The sequence below is a fragment of the Lepisma saccharinum genome, chromosome 3, assembly GCF_977018435.1.
Source record: "Lepisma saccharinum chromosome 3, izLepSacc3.1, whole genome shotgun sequence".
NCBI lineage: Eukaryota > Metazoa > Arthropoda > Insecta > Zygentoma > Lepismatidae > Lepisma > Lepisma saccharinum.
In genome coordinates this window covers 133,563,635-133,584,042 of record NC_139231.1, presented here as the reverse complement: position 1 = coordinate 133,584,042, position 20,408 = coordinate 133,563,635, and the positions used below count along the sequence as shown (strand labels likewise).

Sequence of the window (20,408 nt, the reverse complement as noted above, 5' to 3'; positions counted from 1 at the left end):
GAGGGTGAGGGCGGTGGAGGGCGAAGGCGTTCTCGGAGGGTGAGGGCGGTGGAGGGTGAGGGCGACTGCGATCTCAGAGGGTGAGGGCGGTGGAGGGCGAGGGCGATCTTGGAAGGTGAGGGCGATTGCGATCTCGGAGGGTGAGGACGATTGCGATCTCGGAGGATGAGGGCGGTGGAGGGCAGTAGGTAGTAAATATTCATTTGAGGCCAACTTCAACTTTGACCCTTCAAAAACCTGTCATTTTAGTTCACGAACTCACTATTTCTCTACGTTTCGCGGTTGTTTTATTGCAGTAACGAACTAAAAGAGTGATAAAAAGGCTCTGAAAAGTGAGTGTCAAAAACGTACTTTCAGGTACGCATGCTCTAGCGTTGTAACTTTCTAAACACGTCCATGTTTCTATATCGTGAGCTTTGTTAACCTAATGTTGCTTTGCTTCCGTCGTGACCTTTGTAAACCTAATGTTTTCCTCTTATTTAGGTTTCCATATCGTGGTCTTTGTAACAACCTCTCTTTTTCTGTAAACCAAAATGTGTGCTTTCAAGCAAAAACATCTGCCAGGGTGTGTGTGTGTCGTTAGCTAATGGCTGGGTGCGGCACACACCTCTGTAGAGTTTTTATTTTCCCATGACCCCCCCCCCCCCACCGTAAATGCATGCAACGACTCTAGTGTTATTTTGATGTTTTGAATGAGATGTATGTTTTATTATTTTTCTTGATGAAGATGTTACAAATAAAGTTGCATGCTTTTTTTTCCTAGTGTGTGTGCTTGTTGTTGTTCAGCAGCATTATTTCGTGCTATAGTGCAAAATTCTCGTTATCTCATACTATAGTGCAAAACTGGTGTAACTGATTATCTTGTGCTATAGTGCAAAAATTGTTGTGATATAGTGCAAAAACTTCTTATCTCGTGCTTTTTTTTTGTCGTGCAATCTGTTAAAACTGCTCCGACACTCTCTCGTTCTTCACGTCATAGATGAAGGACTTCTCTGCAATCAGGATGATGCTGCACACGGTGTCCTCGGGCAGAGCATCGTGGAACTCGCACACGACCTTGATGTTGGTGCGATCGTTGACCACCACCTGCTTCCTCTTTGTCGTGTTGATCACGAACATGGGTCTGTGTGCTTTGAATTCGCTGGGTGCGTAGTACATGTCCACGTTTCCCTCGGTCACCCGCTTGTAAGCAGAGTACGCTTCGTATAGTTTGAGAAAATAATCTTTTGTCATGTCGAGGTTGTAATTCTCGCGCGGGAATACTTCGTTCCTACCGTTCTTCAGATAAACGTTCTTGATCTTGCAGTCGTCAAATTTACTGGAATCTTTTTCCTGATTGTTGTCCCTCGCGGTCTGAAAGAGCACTTCGACGAAATCTGGCATTTCGTACTGTATGTTATTGAATTGCGTCGTGACGTCGAAATCCAGGTGACTTCCTGACGCTATTTTCTGCACGCACTGGTAACCGTGAAAGTGAATCGGTGTCTGTGGATTTTTCAAGATCTCTGCTTTGTACTTGAGAGCGTAGTTGGTTTCGTATTCCAACACCGGAATTCTCAGCTCCATGCTGCGGATGATGCATTTTGCTGCTTCGGGCAGAGTGTTTGGTAAAGGTGTGATTCCATCCGGACCCAAGTTGCTGTATCGCATCAGTGCGTCGTTGTCGTTGGCCGCTCTGCGAAATGTGATCCTCAGTCCTCCTTTCCACATGATCTCATTGTAGTCCGAGAAGAAACCTGGAAGTAGACGCATGGGAAACAGCACCGTGTGACTTCTCGTTGATATTTTCGTTCCTGCTTCGAATCCTCCCGCCTGATAGTATGCTGCGTCCGTCTTCGATAATTTCAATGTTCCCACTGCCGTTGACGTGATGCCTGGATAATCGATTCTGTCGATGACCGTTCCGTGTTTCCTGACTTCGACCTGTGAGAATAGGTAAGGCACAAAGTTGTCCACGAGTTTTAAATTTGCTGCGGCTGGGAATGCATCTCCGCTTTCTTTTTTCACCACGTCGAATTGAATGTAAAGGTCCGCTCTGTGAGGATGAACGACCCCATCGCCTACGTCCACGTCATATTCGAGTTCCCGGTTCGCTTCGTTGAGATTGGCGAACGTGCAACGGTTTGGAGGGAAAGATTGCAACTCGTAACTTTCAATCTGTTCCATGATGTACGGTTATTTATTATATGTTGATCTCGACGATGACCGTAGTTGTGGCACCTGCAAAATCCACCACGTCCCCTTTCTCGTTCGTCACCACTAACTCTAACTGATCTATGCGATTGCGACATACTGGAAAATAAATCGGCGAAGAGGGTGTGTAGATGATAGGTTCCATGAACTCGGAACTGTTTTGAACGTGGCGATGATTCCCGTCTGCTTGTGACTTCCTAACAACCCTTCAGATTTCGTGATCATGCCTTCAGCTACGTTGCAGTGAATGTTTAACGTCTCGATGACTAGAAATTTAGGAATGTTTGCTCCTGTGTGCATGATGCCAGCTTCGAGTTTGTTGTTGTTCTCGAAACCTAATAGTTCTCCTATCGTGCCCAGATCCACCGTCTCCGTCGCGGACACAATTTCAACTCTGTGCGTGACGGAATTTTGAGAAAGGAATGTGCTCTGTAACGTTAGGTATGAGGTACATGCTGTAGAATGAACGTAAAGCTATGGATTTAGGATAGACGAAGTGCAAAGTGAGTTTCAAGACCGAAGTCTCGCTCGTGAGATGAAACACTCCCATTGTGTTTCAGGTTCCACAGTGCTTTCTAGAAATCTTCGATCGTAGGGTTATTTATTTTAGAGAGAAACACGAGCATGGAGAGACAGAGATGACCACAGTTCACGTCTCCGAAATATTGAATGCGTTCGTCGTTGTAGTATAGGTTGTTCGTTTTCAGATAATTGACTAAATTTGTAGGTGGAACACCTCCGAAAGAATCGAAAACAAATGCTTTATTATTTGCGTAGTGGTAACATATCCAATGCGTGCCTGGATTTTGGTGACTGTCCAAGTTAACTACGGCACATTCTCTATTTCTAACGGTTGAAGGTAATGAATCTGTCATGAAAACGCCTCTGAAGTGTTTGATTTGTAATGGTTTGATTAAAGATTCAATGTCGAAGTTGGTGAGTGTTTCTTCTTTTTTTTAAACTTGCTCACGACGCCTTTCCCCTTCTTCTCCATGGCTAGGTTGTGACGTTTCTGTTCTTCCAATTCCGCCTTGTTTTTTTTTCGAGTCGATCACTGTTTTCGCTATGGCGGCGCTACCCCCTGCCAAACTCCCTACAGCCCCCAAAGCCGCTAAAATTGCCGGGATGCTGAATACGAAACCTCCTGTATTTTGCTGTTTCCTCGACTGCTGCAACCTTCTCAATTGTGGAGTGCTGAGCAGCAATTTCATTCCGTGTCCTTTCGTCAAGCAAGAATGTTTCTTCTCGCGTTGTTTCTTGGTGAGTAACCCATCGAGGGCACCCAGCGTTTTCAGATTCGAATATGGTATCTGGTACACGACACCCTTTGGCTTCATTGTAGATTTGTTTCACGGTATGTTATTTATATATGTTCTGAGATTTTTTTCTGTTAAAAATAACGCTTTTTTCATGGGAAAAAAGTGATCCCAGCTTGAAAAATGTTCCGGTATGCATATAAGGTAAGTAGAAATGATTTTTATTTGAAAATATACGAGTTTAATGTGTCTCCGGCTTATACAACTGGTACCAAAAATTAAAAACACTTCACTAAATTTTTTCACGAAAAAAGTTCAATTTTTGACATAAAGAGTAATTATTAAACCATTGACGTTAGCCCCAAAAACCATCCACACGTGTAGCCCCGAAAACCATTGACGTTAGCCCAAAAATTCACGATAGCCCCACGAACCATCACGGGTACGAGGTATGCCTACTAGGTTAGGTTAGGTTCCATTAGCACTCCATTCGTTCAATTTAGCTTATACGGACAAAGACACGTCATCTAATAGAGAAAAGACGGCGTGGGTTGAAACACTGACTACGGCGTTTACGTCATCAAACACATGGAACATTGTGCTCTCATGCAGAAAGCAAATGGCGGCAGCAGCAATAGCGCGTCGGAAAGAGATTTTTTCGTAGAAAACCACATGCTTTCGCATTAAAATGGATCAATACTACATTACCGAACATCAACAACGGTACAGAAAATGATTTGCGTAAGTACTTTCTCCTGTAAATTTGAAGAAATCCGTCTCTGGTATAGTAAAGTGTTACCAAAGGATTTCCGATATCTCCAAGATGTGTTTTAAGTACACGCAACTGCCCACTGTATTTTCCTTCTGCTTCTCGAAGACGCCAAAAAACAGATTGTGGGCCATTTTGGTAGCTCTATTTTCTTCTTTGAAGTTGGATATATCATACACAAACACAGAATATTTGGTAGCTCTATTTTCTTCTTTGAAGTTGGATATCATACACAAACACAGAATATGACCAATGTAGTTCGCTGTAGTCCGCTCTAGACAGTTTCAAGAATCGCAAATTCAGAAAATGACTACAAATTTGACCACAAGCCTGACGCGGCTACATATTAGACCACATATCGGACTACTAACAGTTCGTGAATCGCGCCCAAGAAGAATAAAGGCAGTGTGTGCTGCCGCGTTCTTTTTCTGGTGGAACCTCAAAAAAGATGCGCGTGGCTGTAGACTCGGTCTTTGTTTTATCGTGATTTCATCACTGTGAAGTTGTAGCGATTACTTTCACAAAAATGTTTTAAGATTAGGTCCCTCAGTATTCTTCTAATAATAAACCTAAATGCTCTCGTAGTTAGGTTAAGTGCTGTTAGTATTAAAATAATATCGCTAAATGCTTTCTAAAGAAAAAGGTTCTAAATTACCTGTACATTCATTCCCACTAATCATAAACTTGCATTTCTCTCGTCTTAATCTGTTCTTAAGATATGTAACATCCTCTTAGCAGAGGAATTACGTGGCAGCAGCAAATTTGACGCTTATTCTTAATGCTGGCACGTGCGTGGCAGCAGACTCGGCCAAGAATAAAGCAGTCCCCATGGCTAGAAACCGCAAAGGATAGTCGGTGTGAGCCGGTAAAGAAAGCAAGCAAGCACAGTAAGCAAGCGTACTTCAACGTATTTCAACCAGTGTTGCCACATGAAGGGAAATTTCCCTTTCTGAAGGGAAATTTGGAGCAAATTTTAAGTTAAAAGGGAAAAGGGAAATTCAATGAAAAATAGCGAATTTTCAGGGAAATTTTAAGACAGACTCAACATTAATTATATTAAACATTATAATAGTTTTGAAAATGAGAACTTATTTTTTTTATTATTTTGTCGTATACTTTGTTCTGAGAGGAAGGGTGGAATTTTGGTTGACCCACATCTGGCTACCGTTTGGGGCCGGAGGTCATTGGCCATTCACCCTTATGTCCCGGCTTTGTGAGTGCGAGTCCGAGGGTATTGTTTATGTAAAGCTTTCTCTTTGGTTCTCTGAATTTTGCCTCAAACACTACACGTGCAAACCATAAAGTTCTCTTTGTCGAAAACTATCTTTACCAGTCTTCATTGGACACTGGGTTATTCGTCGTGTGCAAGTGTTTGGTGAGGTTGTGCTCTTCTTGGACGATGGAAGAAAAAAGGAAACGATCTGCAACTCCAGAATATATTAGAAAACGTCATGGAGAATTATCGGAAGATGAAAAAACACCGCGGAAACGAGTTAAAAAATTCCATGCAGAGTGGCAAGAAGTGACCAACAATGGATCAAATTTTAATAAAAACTTGCTGTGTTTTAGAAGTTTCCACCTAATATGTGAAATTTACCAGAATAGAACATTTGCTCAGGTATGTAATATACAGGGTGTCATTTTAATGGCGCCCACGGACCACAGATTCGTATAGAGGACATCAAAACAAACAACTTTTCCCAGTAACATTTTTCTCGTTCGTGCGTCGATTCGACGCTACAGCCGTTCAAAAAAGACCGTTTTGCCGCCTGGATGCTGGCAACCCAACACAACATTTGATCGTACCTGTGACGTCATATCCTCCGGCGAAACAGCGCACGGCAGGGTTGCAAGGAACACACAAATGTTGTGAAAAATGACAAACTACCAACCACATTATTAGCTATAAAACGAAGCGAGAAACGCGTCCAGCAGACCGAACATCATAGCCTACCAGCCAGAAGATCAGCAGTCATCTCAGGGGAAGAGGGAAGTAAACCAACGATACGAGAAATGGTAAAAAAACTTATTCAAAATGAAATGTCAATGTCGGATTTTGTCTCAGCCTACATCTAAAATATCAAGAACTATAAATTTTATTGGACTTACAGCTTACACGTGGCTGTTTACGCCCAACTACATGTCAAATATTTGCAAATCTCGTTGCAAGGTTGATATCTACAGGTTTGTGTCCAGATGCCATGCGGTACTTTTGTGCTGATAACGGAAGTATCCGAGGTTCACGTTGTTACATTACGACTAAAACACGTACAACCACAGTAACAATCTAATGATGAATCAGTACCGAATATACTACCCTGTTCACAGATGCAAACTGGCCTCCCCAATGGCGCAGTGGTAGCGTCGTCGCCTTGTAATCAAGGGGTCCCGGGTTCGATACCCGGTGGAGGCACAAGTGGTTCGGATCCCACTTTAAACTGTAGGTCCAGTCCCAATTAGCCTTACTGTGCATAAAGTGGACTTAAAACAACAAATCAACCAACCAACCAACAGATGCAAACTATTGCATGTGTATCCGGTGCATAGATAAACACATTGTCGTCTTAGAGCTTGTATTACTACTACTTATATCCCTGTATTTTCAATCATTTTTGCCACTTGGCTCATAATGCTCTTACCCCCACACCCCCTATACGCCTTCATGGCGTGGTGCTGTGCACAGGGGAATACTTTACCTTTTTTTTCTTTTTTTATATATACACATTATATTATCTGTTGCTTACGTTTGGAATTTTGAGTTCTTTCATTTCTATTTTGTCATCTGTTCAGTGTGTCACAGACAACTAGTATCAGAACAACGAAGTGGATAGACTAAATTGTAGATGCTAACTTGGTAACTAGATTTGCAAATATTTGACATGTAAGCTGAGACAAAATTCGATATGACCACTTCCACTTGAATTTTATTTTCTTTCTACCATTTTTCGTATCGTTTGTTTATTTCCTGTTAGGTTACAGAACGTGTTTTCTCGTTTTGTGTTACGGTACATAATGTGGCTGATTGTAGCTATGTCATTTTTCACAGAGTATGTGTGTTCCTGGCAACCCTGGAACGCATCGCTTCACGACGGGATATGACGTCACAAATGCAATCAAATGTTGTGTGTGGTTGCCAGCATTCAGGCGGCAAAACGGGCTTTTTTGAACGACTGTAGCGCCGAAATGACGCTCCAACGAGAAAAATGTTACTGAGAAAAGTTGTTTGTTTTGATGTCCTCTATACGTTTCCGTGGGCGCCATTAAAATGACACCCTGTATATATATATATATATATATATATATATATATATATATATATATATATATATATATATATATATATATATATATATATATTTAATGAAACGTGTATACCCATGCGCCGAACTTCATATGTGCGCCTTACTAGAACAGCATTTTGTGTAGAATATTTTTAATTTTCTTCTGGGGCATGGGCCTCCCTAAATCCAATCTCTGTTTGTGTGTTTTGCTTTTTACTGATGAAAATCTTCAGTTGCCAACTTTAACATAGTTTTAGCTTTCATCTCAAAACAAAAAAAAATGGTTTGGTTTAGCAAGAAAATCTAAATCTTCCAAAAAAAACATTTAAAGTTATTGATTTTATTGTTTATTGACTTGGTTTATTTTACTTCGCTTTTCTGCCACTTTTGGCTAATTGTAAAGATAGGAATGAGTGATGATATGATGAAATTGATGAATGGACATTCACAAACAGCCATGCCCAGGCCGGGATTTGAACACGGTACCCCTGGCGTGGTAGCATATAAAAGTTAAATTGATTAACATTTTATACACACATACTCGCGTACTTTCGACGTGGCCTTTGGCCACGTCTTGTACCCTCGCATGCGTGACCTTCGGCCACGTTGTGATCGCAATCATGTTTTAGATGGGGTTCCTCAATGATCTTAATGACTTTGAAAATGTCTGCATGTTGTATTGGATGATGGGGAACATGTGTACAAGTTCGATAATTTGAAAAGTTTAGAAAGTAACTTTGTGTGTGTATGGGCTCTAATAAAGTACAAATATTCAAACTATTATTGTCTATTTTCTTAATAATAAACTGTGTAAGTAATAACCGTTTCAAGATAACTAGTTGGATGTTTTGCTTAAACGAATTGAAAAGCGACTAAATTGAAAATGCAATATTTACGTATTTTGTTATTTTCACATTTTTGAACGTAATTGGATAATAACTGTTTTCTGATGCTCGTAATTTGAAATTCGAAAAGTCTAGCATAATCCCCTTACAGTAGTTTCCGGGGTGAAAATAAACTTTCTTTAAGTTCCCTAGCAACGTCCGTTTCCATGGACAACAACAGGCACGGCAAGCTCTAAGGAATTGCATGTCATTATACCCCCTAAACATTTAGTTAAAACAAGCACGATGTAGATATTTACGCATTGAGTATAACAATATATACGTAATTGTATCTGGGCTGAAACTCCTTATTATGTAGATGTCACCCTTGTTTCAGGCACCTTTTCAAAGTCATGAGTTGATTCATCTGTGTGTTGTAGATCTGTGAGAAATATAATGTATCTCGACAATTAAGAATTGAAGGAAACAATGTGTGCAAAAGAAATGCCCGTGGCAACGGTTGCTAAGGACGTGAGAAAAGGGCATTTTCACCCTTAAGGAAGGGCCGATTGAGCGATTTTTTAATTTTCTCGGCCTTTTGGGACGATTTCATGGGGGGTCGTAATCGGGCATTTTTCGCCTCCGGGGCTTCCTTCATGGAGAACATTTATGTCAGTGAGTGGTGGGATTGGGGCTTTATATATATTGGACGAACATGGGTCAAGGATAATATTTAATTATTATTATTAATAATAATAATAATTCTTTAAATGAAGGGAAAAAATGGGCGAAAAAGGGAAATTTTACCCCTTGGAAAGGGAAATTGTGCTTTCAGATTGTGGCAACACTGACTTCAACATGTGATTTATTGTGTGTGGTGGTGGTACCACAGATTGTGGTACAGCGCTGTAGTGGTGGTTTAGCGCAAGGTTTAGCGAATGTATAAAGAAGCTTGTCAACAATTTTTGTCAAGTGTCAAATCTACTATTCAATAGAACTTTTTACCTGCAAAAGATAACCCCGAAAATGTCGGGAGATATAAAAAATAGTGTGAAATCTGTTTTGTTAAATTATGCTCTTAATGAGTTATGCAAACCATCTTCCTACCATGCTTATAATTACATGAAAATGGATTTAAGTTCTTCCGGCATGGAGGTCGTGGGAGCTTTGATGGCATCACATGAAGATAATTCTGCAGAAGGTGCACCTTTAGAACTACATACATTTGAAGACGATGATGATGTTAATTATAATGCCACCCAGCTTGATATTGTGGATTTACCTACAGCAGTGGATGATGTATATTTCAGAAATAACTTCCGAATGAAGAAGAGCACAATGGAGGTAAATGTCATTAGATGTAACGCACACTCACTCATGACGCCTTTGACTGCATGTACCCCCTCGAAAATGATTTTTTTAATTATATATTGCGATGGTTTATGTGGTACTTAAGTATTATACAGAGTACCTCATTTCAGACAGTCTGCTTACCCGGAAAATTTTAGTATTATATGAACTACCTCACCTAACCTAACCTCATAAGTGTTTCTTTTGCTTTCCCAGAAAACAGACAGTCTGAAATGAGGTAGTCCGTATAATACTAAAGTACAGTTTATGTTAACACAAAAGTTGTTTCAGGGCATGGAAACCAAAGTGAGATCTGCATGAAGAAAAACAACTATCCCAGACTTCTATCCCCACTGTTGGTCCAAGTTCCAGTTGTTTTAATTAAGAACTATAGATTGACCACAAGGAAAAAACCTTGGGACAAAAAGTCCCCACAGAGTTTTCCCTTCTTCCCTCCACCTCTTGCCATAAGGAAGCATGGTCCACTCTCCCCCTCTCCTACTCGCTGGGGTACTGTGCACAGGAGTCACGGGTCTGCGCAGGTTGTTTTGCTCGTGGTTCCACTATAGTCATGGTATATACATTTTTTACATCATTTGATTGTCTGTTGACACATACTTCTGATGCTTAGTGATTCCTTACTCTCTAGGAGAAAGATTTTCCCCATCCATATAACGTCAACATAATTCTTTGTGAGCAGCCATTCGTTTACCGTTGTCTTGCATGTGGACTGCTGCTACCATCTATATTATGTGCAAAGGGATAATATGCCCATAATTACTCCCGTTGTTATGATAGGCAGGTCACATTTAGGGCTCTTTGCATTAAAATAATGTCCTTAAATGCTTCCGATCACGTAACATCTGATCTCAAGCATGAAACCCCCTTCGAGCCTTGCATGAAAATCTGCATAACAAACACTTTAATTTCATCAGGTTTGAGTCTCACACTGGTCATGGGTGTTCTTTGTGAGTGTCCCTTCATCACTCAGTGTTGCGATTAGCCTAAGTGGCAGAGACACCAAGAATGGCCACACAGTTTATGAAGGTTATGTTGTTTATGAACATTTCCTGTTATTTTTAGCTCAGGGATATTTACAGTGATAAATGTCTGTTATATCGGAGACACATTTCTTCATTTTTACAGAAGAAAGTACTTACGGAAATGAGTTTGTGTAGCATTTTGAAAGTTCATGGATGTATATTTTCTCACTGTAGAATGCTGCACAACAAGAAATAAGCACTTTTGATATAATAAACTTGCATTTTGTGCAAAGCGACAAGATTATGCTGTTGTTTCCATTGTGTACCTGCAGATGGCACGAGTGTCTAAAGTCACGCGGTCTTGCCAGTATTTCCAAACATGCCTTCTTTTTTTTTACGAGATTATTTTTTAACTATGCTTCCTAACCTTGCTGGAAATGGTCCATGGGGCTATCGTGAATGGTTTGTGATGACATAATGAACACGAAAGTAGGTATTTTTCAGTTAAGAAGGTTGAAACACTGCATACCCACTCCAAAGCGACAAAACACAAGCATGACACAAGCATCCACAGCTATGCGTGCCATATTGTATGTTCCGCAATGGAAGAAAGGAACCAAAATAATTACTCTTAATGTGAAAAATCAAAGTTATTTTCGTGTAAAAAGCATAATGGCACCTTCAACTATGTTCCGCAATACACAATTGGTAACTACGAACCATTCGAAACACAAAATATCACAAATCTGGTCTCATTCACCACTTTGGCCTCCCCAGAGACTGTCTTTTTATCAAAGGGTCATAGGTGTGAGCTCTAGTACATGCAGACTGCACAGTGGTTTGAATTTCAGTTTGAGCTGTAAGTCTATCTCAATTAGCCTAAGCACACATACCATGAAGGCATATGGGGTGATGTGCAGGTAGAGCTACATACATTCTTGATCTCAGTTATACGTAGTTGAGATGATGTGATCAGCATCATGCCTGGTCACATTTATTCCCCCAGGTAGTCATTGATATGAGGTTGGGTCTCAAGAGTTGTCAGAAACTGAAATGATGGAGAAAATCCTGGTGCAGGTCACCTGACCAGGGATTCTAACCTGGATGTTCCATGTGGTAGCCAGATGCTCTTCCAAATGAGCTACCATGGCTCCTTCCTAACTGCGCATAAAGTGACACATGCTCAATTTAAGATTGGTAGAAACATAAGTGGTGAAGCTAGTCACTCTAATTGAAGAACTCTCTTGGTGGCCATTTAATGGTGCACTTGCACTCCAGTAATTGCCAGCATAAGACAACAGATTGGTTTTGCTATTATTTTCCAAACATTGCATTCATTGACTATTAGAGTAATTTTTGCTCTCCTCCACTACAAGGGCAACATTAATCCCTGTGGTTATTTATGCTGAAACTTGTTTTTCACTTATTAACTAAAGAAAAATCTTTTTTACCAGTTACTTTGATCTTTTAACAAATATATTCCCTCAATGAGCTTTTGCACCAAGGAGTTTGGGGTTTATTTCCACAGTTTAAATTTATAAACGCAAACATCTATCATGCCTACCATTTCAGGAAATTAGGTTCTTATTTGCATCTTAAATGAATAGCACCAATATATATTACTTTTCTAAATTTGTACACCGCCCACCAATAGGTGACAAATTTAGTACAAGAACTTTCTTTTTCCGTCTGTTGCTTACAAGAATGAATGTAACAAAATGGACGTCCAATGTCTCGACAGGAACTGACTTCAGGCATCAAACTGATTTGCTGGAGCAGAGTTTCGGTGCATTCCGGCTCACTTTGAGTCCTGTGTAGCAATTTTGAAGATGAAGCAATTGTAGTTAGTTTCACAAGAGACTGACTACCTTGCGAGAGACCTGGGTTCAATCCCTGGTGGAGGGGAACCGGGATTTTTTTCCACCTGTTGAAGTGGCTCCGGCGTCCACCCAGCGTTGTATAAAGTGGGTACTTGGAGGAAACTCTGGGGAATGAAGGCAGCCAGGGGCATGGTGCTGATCACATCACCACCACCTTCGGCTGTGATCAAGAAAGTGTGGGGCCCTAACTCCACACCCCCTATAACCCTTCATGGCATGGTGCAAAGCACCATGGGGATCACTTCAACTTTTTTTTTCACAAGAGACTGTGCTTGTAAGTTGCTGCTAACTGTGTAGGAGTTTGTATTCTGTTGTTGCCAAAACATTATTACAGCTACTATATTTTTTCCATGTTTCATTCCAGAGTCTTGTTCAAACAATTGGAAACAAGGTAGCGGGACGAAGCCAGCTTTTACGTGACCAGTTGCCATTGGAGACAAAAGTACATCTAACAGTGTGGATGCTAGGCACTACGGAACCATATTACTCAGTATGCGATCGATTTAACATCGACAAGAAGCTTGCATACAACATCTTCTATGAGGTTTGCAACGACATTGTTGATCTAGCTAATGATTATATAAAGTGGCCAAGTTCTTCCCGTTCTTCAGAGATTGCGGAAGCTTTTGAGGACCAGTATGGATTCCCAGGAGTTATCGGTGTTATAGGCGGTTGTTACATTCCCATCATACCTCCAAGTGAAGATCAAAATAAGTACATTGACAACATGGGCAACCATTCAATTGTTCTTCAAGCTGTGTGTGACGATAAGATGTATTTCACGGATGTTTATGCTGGATGTCCTGGTAAACTGAGTTTAGGGAGGGTGTTAGGTAAGAGTCCATTGTATGCGAAGATCAGCAACAAAGATGATCCGCTGATCGAGCCTCGAAAGCACATATTAGGAGACTCAATTTACCCTCAGCTCGCCACGCTTTTGACTCCGTACGACAGTCTGAATCTCAACGACCAACAGAAGAAGTTCAACAGGCTTCACAGGAATGCACATAAGGTGATAGAAGCTTCTCTGAAAAAGCTGAGAGCAAGATTTAAAAGGCTGAAGTATATTCACCTCACGCCGTTAGATTTTGTAAACAAAATTATAGTTTCGGCATGCACATTGCATAATTTTATTATTGCACATGGGGATCTCAGTTGGAATAATGATTGGGAGGAAGAGCCTTCCAAGTCTGACATCTATAGCTCGCCTGCCAAGAAGCGGAACTACATAGCAGAAAACTTGTAATCATCAAGGTGAGTGTTTGAATTTTCTATGCTGTATTTACATGCTAGTCACCATTTCTTGTTGCCTTTGTATTCTTGTCAAATGAAGATTTGATGTCGCTGCAATGCTTTTGATTGTTGTTCTGAACTGGCATTTGTCATCTGTTGATTGATGCTTTGGTGCGAAAGTTCCCGAACACAACTTTCTAATCAATGAGAATGAATAGTTGGACGTTTTGTCATTAATTTTTGAGAACAACGTACATGAACATGCCGACTAACTCAATAGTTTAGTCACTATAAGTACGGATTAATTTGTATTAATTATAATACGAGCCAAGAAAGTCGAGAAAAAGTGTGGTCAAGAATTCTTGCTATTTCTTACAGTATACTCCCTCTGTCCCAGAATTATTGTCCGGTACACCTTTGTTTGTTGTCCCATAATAATTGGTAATCGGCTGGTTGGTATTTGTTGCTCATTGCGATAAGGTAACGTTGTTCCTTTTCACAGTCTTGAAGACTGATCTACTGCGCCTCTCCTCATGCGTGTGCTTTCCATCTGCCTCTTCGTCTGTCATTCCTGTACTAAAATTTTGGCATACCAGACTATAATTATGGGACAGAGGGAGTAGAAAATTTACATTGTTATATACCTGTACTGTGATTTGATAAAATTGAATATTTGGAAATCTAAAATTGTATTGAGTTGTGTTTACGATTTTTTCACTTCCTTTCTTAAGAATTAACATTCTTTATACGTGTAAAAATATTAAAATAATGCGACCATTCCCCATCCATGATGAAGTCGGAGGAATTAATTTTTACATGCCATTAATAATTAACAAGTCTAAAAAAAAGGTAAAGTGTTCCCCTGTGCATAGAACCATGCCATGAAGGCGTATAGGGGGTGTGGGTGTAACGCCCCACACTTTCTTGATCCGGTCGTGAGTGGGGGTGATGTGATCAGTATCACGCCCCTGACCGCTTTTACCCCCAGGGTTTCCCCCAGCCCATGTTATTCGATGCCCGGAATTGAACCGGCCGGGGATTGAACCCGGGACCTTTAACATGGTAGTCAGATGCGTTACCGACTGAGCCACCGCTGCCACTATTAACAAGTCCAAAATCTCTTGTTAAAGTACAGCAGTTTCCATCTTAACCAACCTTGTGGTAGGTCTTTTTCATTGAATAAAAAAATAGTTTCCTGAATTTCCATATACCTAATTACAGGACGATTAAATGAATGTTACGAAAAAGGTAAGAAGGTCAAGAAAAAGTAAATCATTTTGGATTTGTTATTTTGGTACACACCCTGAGTTTCCAACTACTTTTATTATTAGTTCTGGCAAGTGTGTTTCAACCTTGATCGTTCTCACAACAAACTCTTTTCAGTGTGAATAATAAGACTACAAAAAATGAAGGGAAGAGGTACGAAATAATATAAAACAAATAATGGTACCACGTGTACAGATGGATACAAATTTCTGATGTTAGTTGCATTTTTATATGAGTGCATCTACGAGGTATGGCCTGTGAGAACAGAATTTTCTTACCTGTGTGTAGTAACAGCTGCTCTTGCCTCCGAAATACTCTTCTTGTGAAGGAGATGGATCTACTGCCGGAAACAGTCTTGAAAATAGTTTTGCAGAATACCTTGCAATAATGTTGTCACATTGTATTGGATGACAGGAAATCTTTGTCCCTTCAGGGCATATTTTGAATTTGAGAAAGCTAAAGATTGCAAGGAGCTAAATAAGGTGAATAAGATGCATTGTTCATTTTTGTAATGGATCTCTTAGCTAGAAACTCATGAAATCTCAATGCAGCATGTGCAGAGGCATTCTTATGGTGAACAATCCACTTGTCAAACTAGAGTTCTCATTCCTAAACCCTCCATTAGAATCTGTTGCACTGTTTTGCTATTCATATTCAATTTTGAAATTAGTATCACACTTAAGCTTAGATCTGAGCACACCAGTGTTCGTACTTTTCCACATTTGCATTTGTCATTTTTGGCTGTCCACATTTTGGGATCATCATGCATATCTTCTTGCCCTTCCTTGAATTGCCTGTACCATTCAAAACCACACCATTTCTTCTTAGCATATTCACACACAAAACTTTATGTTCATGATTGGGGAATAAAATATGCAGTTGTATAATAAATATGCGATTGTGAAACTAAAACCCCTACATGGAAAGAAACTAATGCAATTTCAATTCTAAATAATAAGTCCATACATTATTATGTAAGACCCAAATATGATATGTGAAAGTATGCAATGTCTACAGACTGAAATGTAAAATGCAACTCTCGATACACATGCTGACTGGCCTGCCTAAACAATTCAAAATATCTAATCACAGTGCAACCAGTACATCAATGTCCACTTACCGAAAAGAATAATCGTATTCTGTGAAATAAGATACAGTAATGACATACAATCAAACATCATTTTAATGTAACAATTATCATAGAAAATAGATATAAAATGTCCACTTACGTATTTGCAGCCCACAATCATATATATAATTTTCATATTTGCCTATTAGAGTAGTGCATAAAACCACTTTAGTTTGCTCATACTCTTTAGTCTCTCCCACGCTAGATCATTTACATTTTAATGTGACAATAATCGTAGACACATATATGTAAAGTATCCATCCTGGCAATTTTAGCACACAATCATGTGTTTAATTTCCATATATCTCTGTAGTGGTAAGATAGACTACATTGTAACATGGATATAATAACTATGTTTCACCTTTCATCTCATGATCCATGTTCGAGCGCGCCCACTACCACAGACACATTATGGTTATACATTTACTACTGGACTTCGAGTGCTTACCACTCGTTTTGCCTTTTCGAACGTTATTTGCTCGATCAAAGAAGCTCTCAATTCCATGCATTGTCCATGAGAACTATTTGGTGCTCGAGCAAAATGCTCTTCCTGCAGCACTCCAAGATAGACCAAACTACATGTTAGTGCGAAGATGATGACTATGTTCATTTAAGTTTCCATTTCTCTGAGTTTTTCACTTCATGATCCATATTTGAGGGCCAACTACCACAGACAGATGACAGTTATATGTGTACCACCAGGCTTCGGGTGTATACCTCTTGCTTTGCCTGGTTGGTCATTATTCGCATGTGACGGTATGTTGAGCAAAGAGCTCTCAATTCCGTATGCTAACTAGCATCGTCCTTTCGATGTTGGTAGTTTTCTTGTCTGTCCATTCCAGCCTTTGTCTGTATCTTAACAAGTTCAGTTTACAGCAGCGGCATGGCATGACAACATTGTTAAATACATTAACCAATAGCATTGCCGTCTAGTAGATATTGCAGGGGACATTTTTTTCTGCAGCCGACAGAAGAGAAGAGGGAGCCCGTACCGCTACCCTCAAGAGGTAACAAGAGAAGGTGCCAATGCAAGGGAAGAGCGGGAAAGACTTTGGGGCAAGTGTGCTCTGGAGTTATTCAAATGCCTGTTTAGGGGCCCAGTTACTGGTAAGGCCTGCCGGACACAGGCCAGTGTGTTCACATTGGATTGGCAGAAAGAGCTAAATCCTGCCTAAAATGAGGGTACTATTTCTGTGAAGCAACTAGAGGTAGACTGCAAAGCCAAGGCTGGATTTAACTACATATGAGACCAGCTAGGTATTAGACGAAAAGATAGTTCCTTCCTTGGTGTGATTCATGATTTGGACAAACCTTGCTCCAAAATACTAAGTTGGCAACAGTAGTACGTACAGCTGGGCTTCCCTTCCACATTGACTGTTAAACCGACCCGAGAAAAGTGTGGTTCTTCTTCCCCTTTGCACCTCATTGCAAAGAAAGAGACAGATGAAGAATTGACAAGGTTCACCACTATTCATTGGATTTTCGTGGTAACTGTTTCATGAGTGGTAGTTCTTTCTAGGCGTGTTTGTGGCTAAATCACTGTGCGGATTGCAAACAAAGAACGAGATGAACAAAAATCTAGATCAAAGACTTTTTTTTTTTGGTTGAGGGTGATGACATCTAGCAGGCATAATTGTCGTACTGATGGCCGGCCGGTAACACTTTTCACACCACGCCACTGGTTCACCGTAATTAGGCTCAGTTGACAACTGATTAAAACATGCTTGCTTTCCCTCCTTGGTTCCAGAAACTGCAGAAGGAAAGAACTTTTACATTAAAAAGAAAAAAGGCAAAGGCAATAATTCCAATGGTGTATTTCTTTTTTAAAGCACATGGTGTTTGTAACAGTTGAGTGGACACAATCTGTTAGATACAGAAAAAACAACACACACACATAAGAAACCACATCGCAACAGACAATCTCATTTTTACAGTTCCTCAACCATACATTATTTTTACAGCACAACTTTTACACTAAAAAATACATTTCATCAGGAATGTACTTTGGTATGTTTCAGCATGCTTTACACAACAGCAGCTGGTCAATAGAAAACATGCAAGGGAAGAAAATTCGTTATGAATATGTGTATATATATAGTTTTATGTGTATATATAGATTGTATTTAATATTTATGTACATATATTATATACAAAAATATTCATTTATACCTGTTTCTTAAATATTTTCCTTACAATAATTACAAATTTTGATATAGAGGAGAAAAATGGTAAACTTTGAGTATATATGTGTATATAATGTGGGCTCAGTTATTAACTATACAACTTTAAATGTCAAAGGTAAGAAAATTTAATATTTCCCACTAGCCAAAAGTGTAATAATGGAGATGTGTAAAAAAAAGGAGCAAGTATGTCGAATCTGTTGGCTATTAATATTATTGTCCGATACAATTTCAGTTTTTCTATTTATTTTGCTGTAATCGTTCTTTCTAGCCAGCCACCACATGTACTTAAATTATGCCAAAAATTTGGAATGTTTAAAACACTTTCTATGTATTCAAACACTAGCTTCCCAGACTACTATGCTATATTACACGGTCCTTTAAAGGGTGAATGTTAATGCTATTAATTTAAATAAATCTTTTTGATATACAGTGGAACCCCGATCTTACATTTTCAGGGCACAAAGCTGGAAAAAACTTAAAATGCAGGAGAACGTAAAATCGAGGAAAATTTTATCGCATTTTGCTATGTTGGGACCATCAAGATTCAATGTATAATGCGAGAAAATGTGAAACCCAAGAACGTAATATCGGGGTTCCACTGTAATGTACTTTCAGTGCATAGGCATAACTTGACGGGGTTTATTTCCAGGTTTATTAAATTTTACAATTATGGGTACTAACTGTAACAGTTATTTAGCAAAATAGTCTTGAATTCTATTTTTATGGTATAAAAAACTTGTTCCTCCTGCCCCCCCCCCCAAGTTTGATTCTGCCCCTAAGTTACACCCATGTTTCAATGTACAGACTGTAACATGTAGGCATTGTGTTGATATAGAATTAAGGAAAATCAATTGACTGATCTTATTTGAAATTCAATTCTCATCATTGTACAAAGTCAGGGAAGCTATGTTTTTGCCATACTGTGTTATTGTACTGTGTCTTATTATTAATCAGTTTACAAAATATATGATAAATATGAAATGTTTATATTTAGTATATTTTTAAAATCCTCTCTGGTCTTAATTTTGCAATACAAAATTGACAGGTCCAATGTTTTTACTTACTCCAACACTCTTATTGTTAACTCTGAATATTTACAATATACACCAGAGTTCATGATGTCTTTTGCTCTAAGTCTACCATCCCTGAGAGAAACATCCTTTTCCAAAATGTTCTTCTATAACGTATTTCAATATATGACTAGTGACATTCCTTTTTTTATTAGCAAAAAATGACTGCAAGAAGTTTTAAAGCTCAATCTTGCTCCCAATATACAGTTATTACAAGAGGTTTTTTAAACTATAAACAAGACAACAAACAACTTATATTTGCTTTAATATTACTGTAACATATTATGACCTGTCTTTTACCCCTCTTCTACACAATATCAAGCAAATTTTACTAAAAAATAACTCATTTGTAATGTCAGGGCACCTTCTGTCGAATGTTCAGTAAAGGATTAAAATCGTTCTTTGCCCTGTGACACATTTCATGATACATTGAATGGAAGTTGATATGTCTTTGTATTTTATTATTTATCACATGCAAAAACACCACTTCATTCTCTGCTGCAGTTTGCCTCAGACCTTACTTTCCGGTCCGTCTGTGCTATGCTTGAAGGAGTCTCTTATCCTTGTAAGATGTAATGCGCATATGTGTCCGTAACTTTTGTTGTACCACTCGGGTGTTCTTCCTCTGAAAAATAAGGCACAGTTTTAGTTTTACATAATAAATTGTTTGAAATGATCTCTAGCAGAGGGATCGGATATAATATCAGGTTAAGTGGCAGTTATATTTGAATTTTGAAGTGTTATGTAAGGCTCTCTGGTCAGATATGTGTAGACTCCATGTGGCCTGCTGGGAATAGCCCTTTCATTCTGCAAGCGCAACATTTATATTATTATTTTATTTATTATATTGTCAATATTATTGATTAAAGTTTCCTTTAGTACTAGCTAAAATATTTTTGCGTCAATGAATTATTTGTCCTTTTTTTTTCTCCCCAAGAGAGCCACTGTGATCTAGTCATTGTCGACATCAGTGGCAGAGTAATTAGCACAG

At 39.3% G+C, this 20,408-nt stretch overlaps 1 protein-coding gene across 5 annotated transcripts in view; it reads right to left on the bottom strand.

Annotated features, from left to right (window-relative positions):
* Positions 1-17,962: 17,962 nt before the first annotated feature.
* cv-c (RhoGTPase activating protein) overlaps positions 17,963-20,408 on the bottom strand; it is a 698,249-nt gene continuing 695,803 nt past the window's right edge. For all 5 annotated transcript variants that reach the window (XM_083119445.1, XM_083119448.1, XM_083119450.1 and 2 more), the window contains one exon: positions 17,963-20,042. In XM_083119445.1, coding sequence (XP_082975571.1) covers positions 19,928-20,042 — 115 coding nt within the window. In that variant the 3' untranslated portion in view covers positions 17,963-19,927. The remainder of the gene's footprint in view (positions 20,043-20,408) is intronic.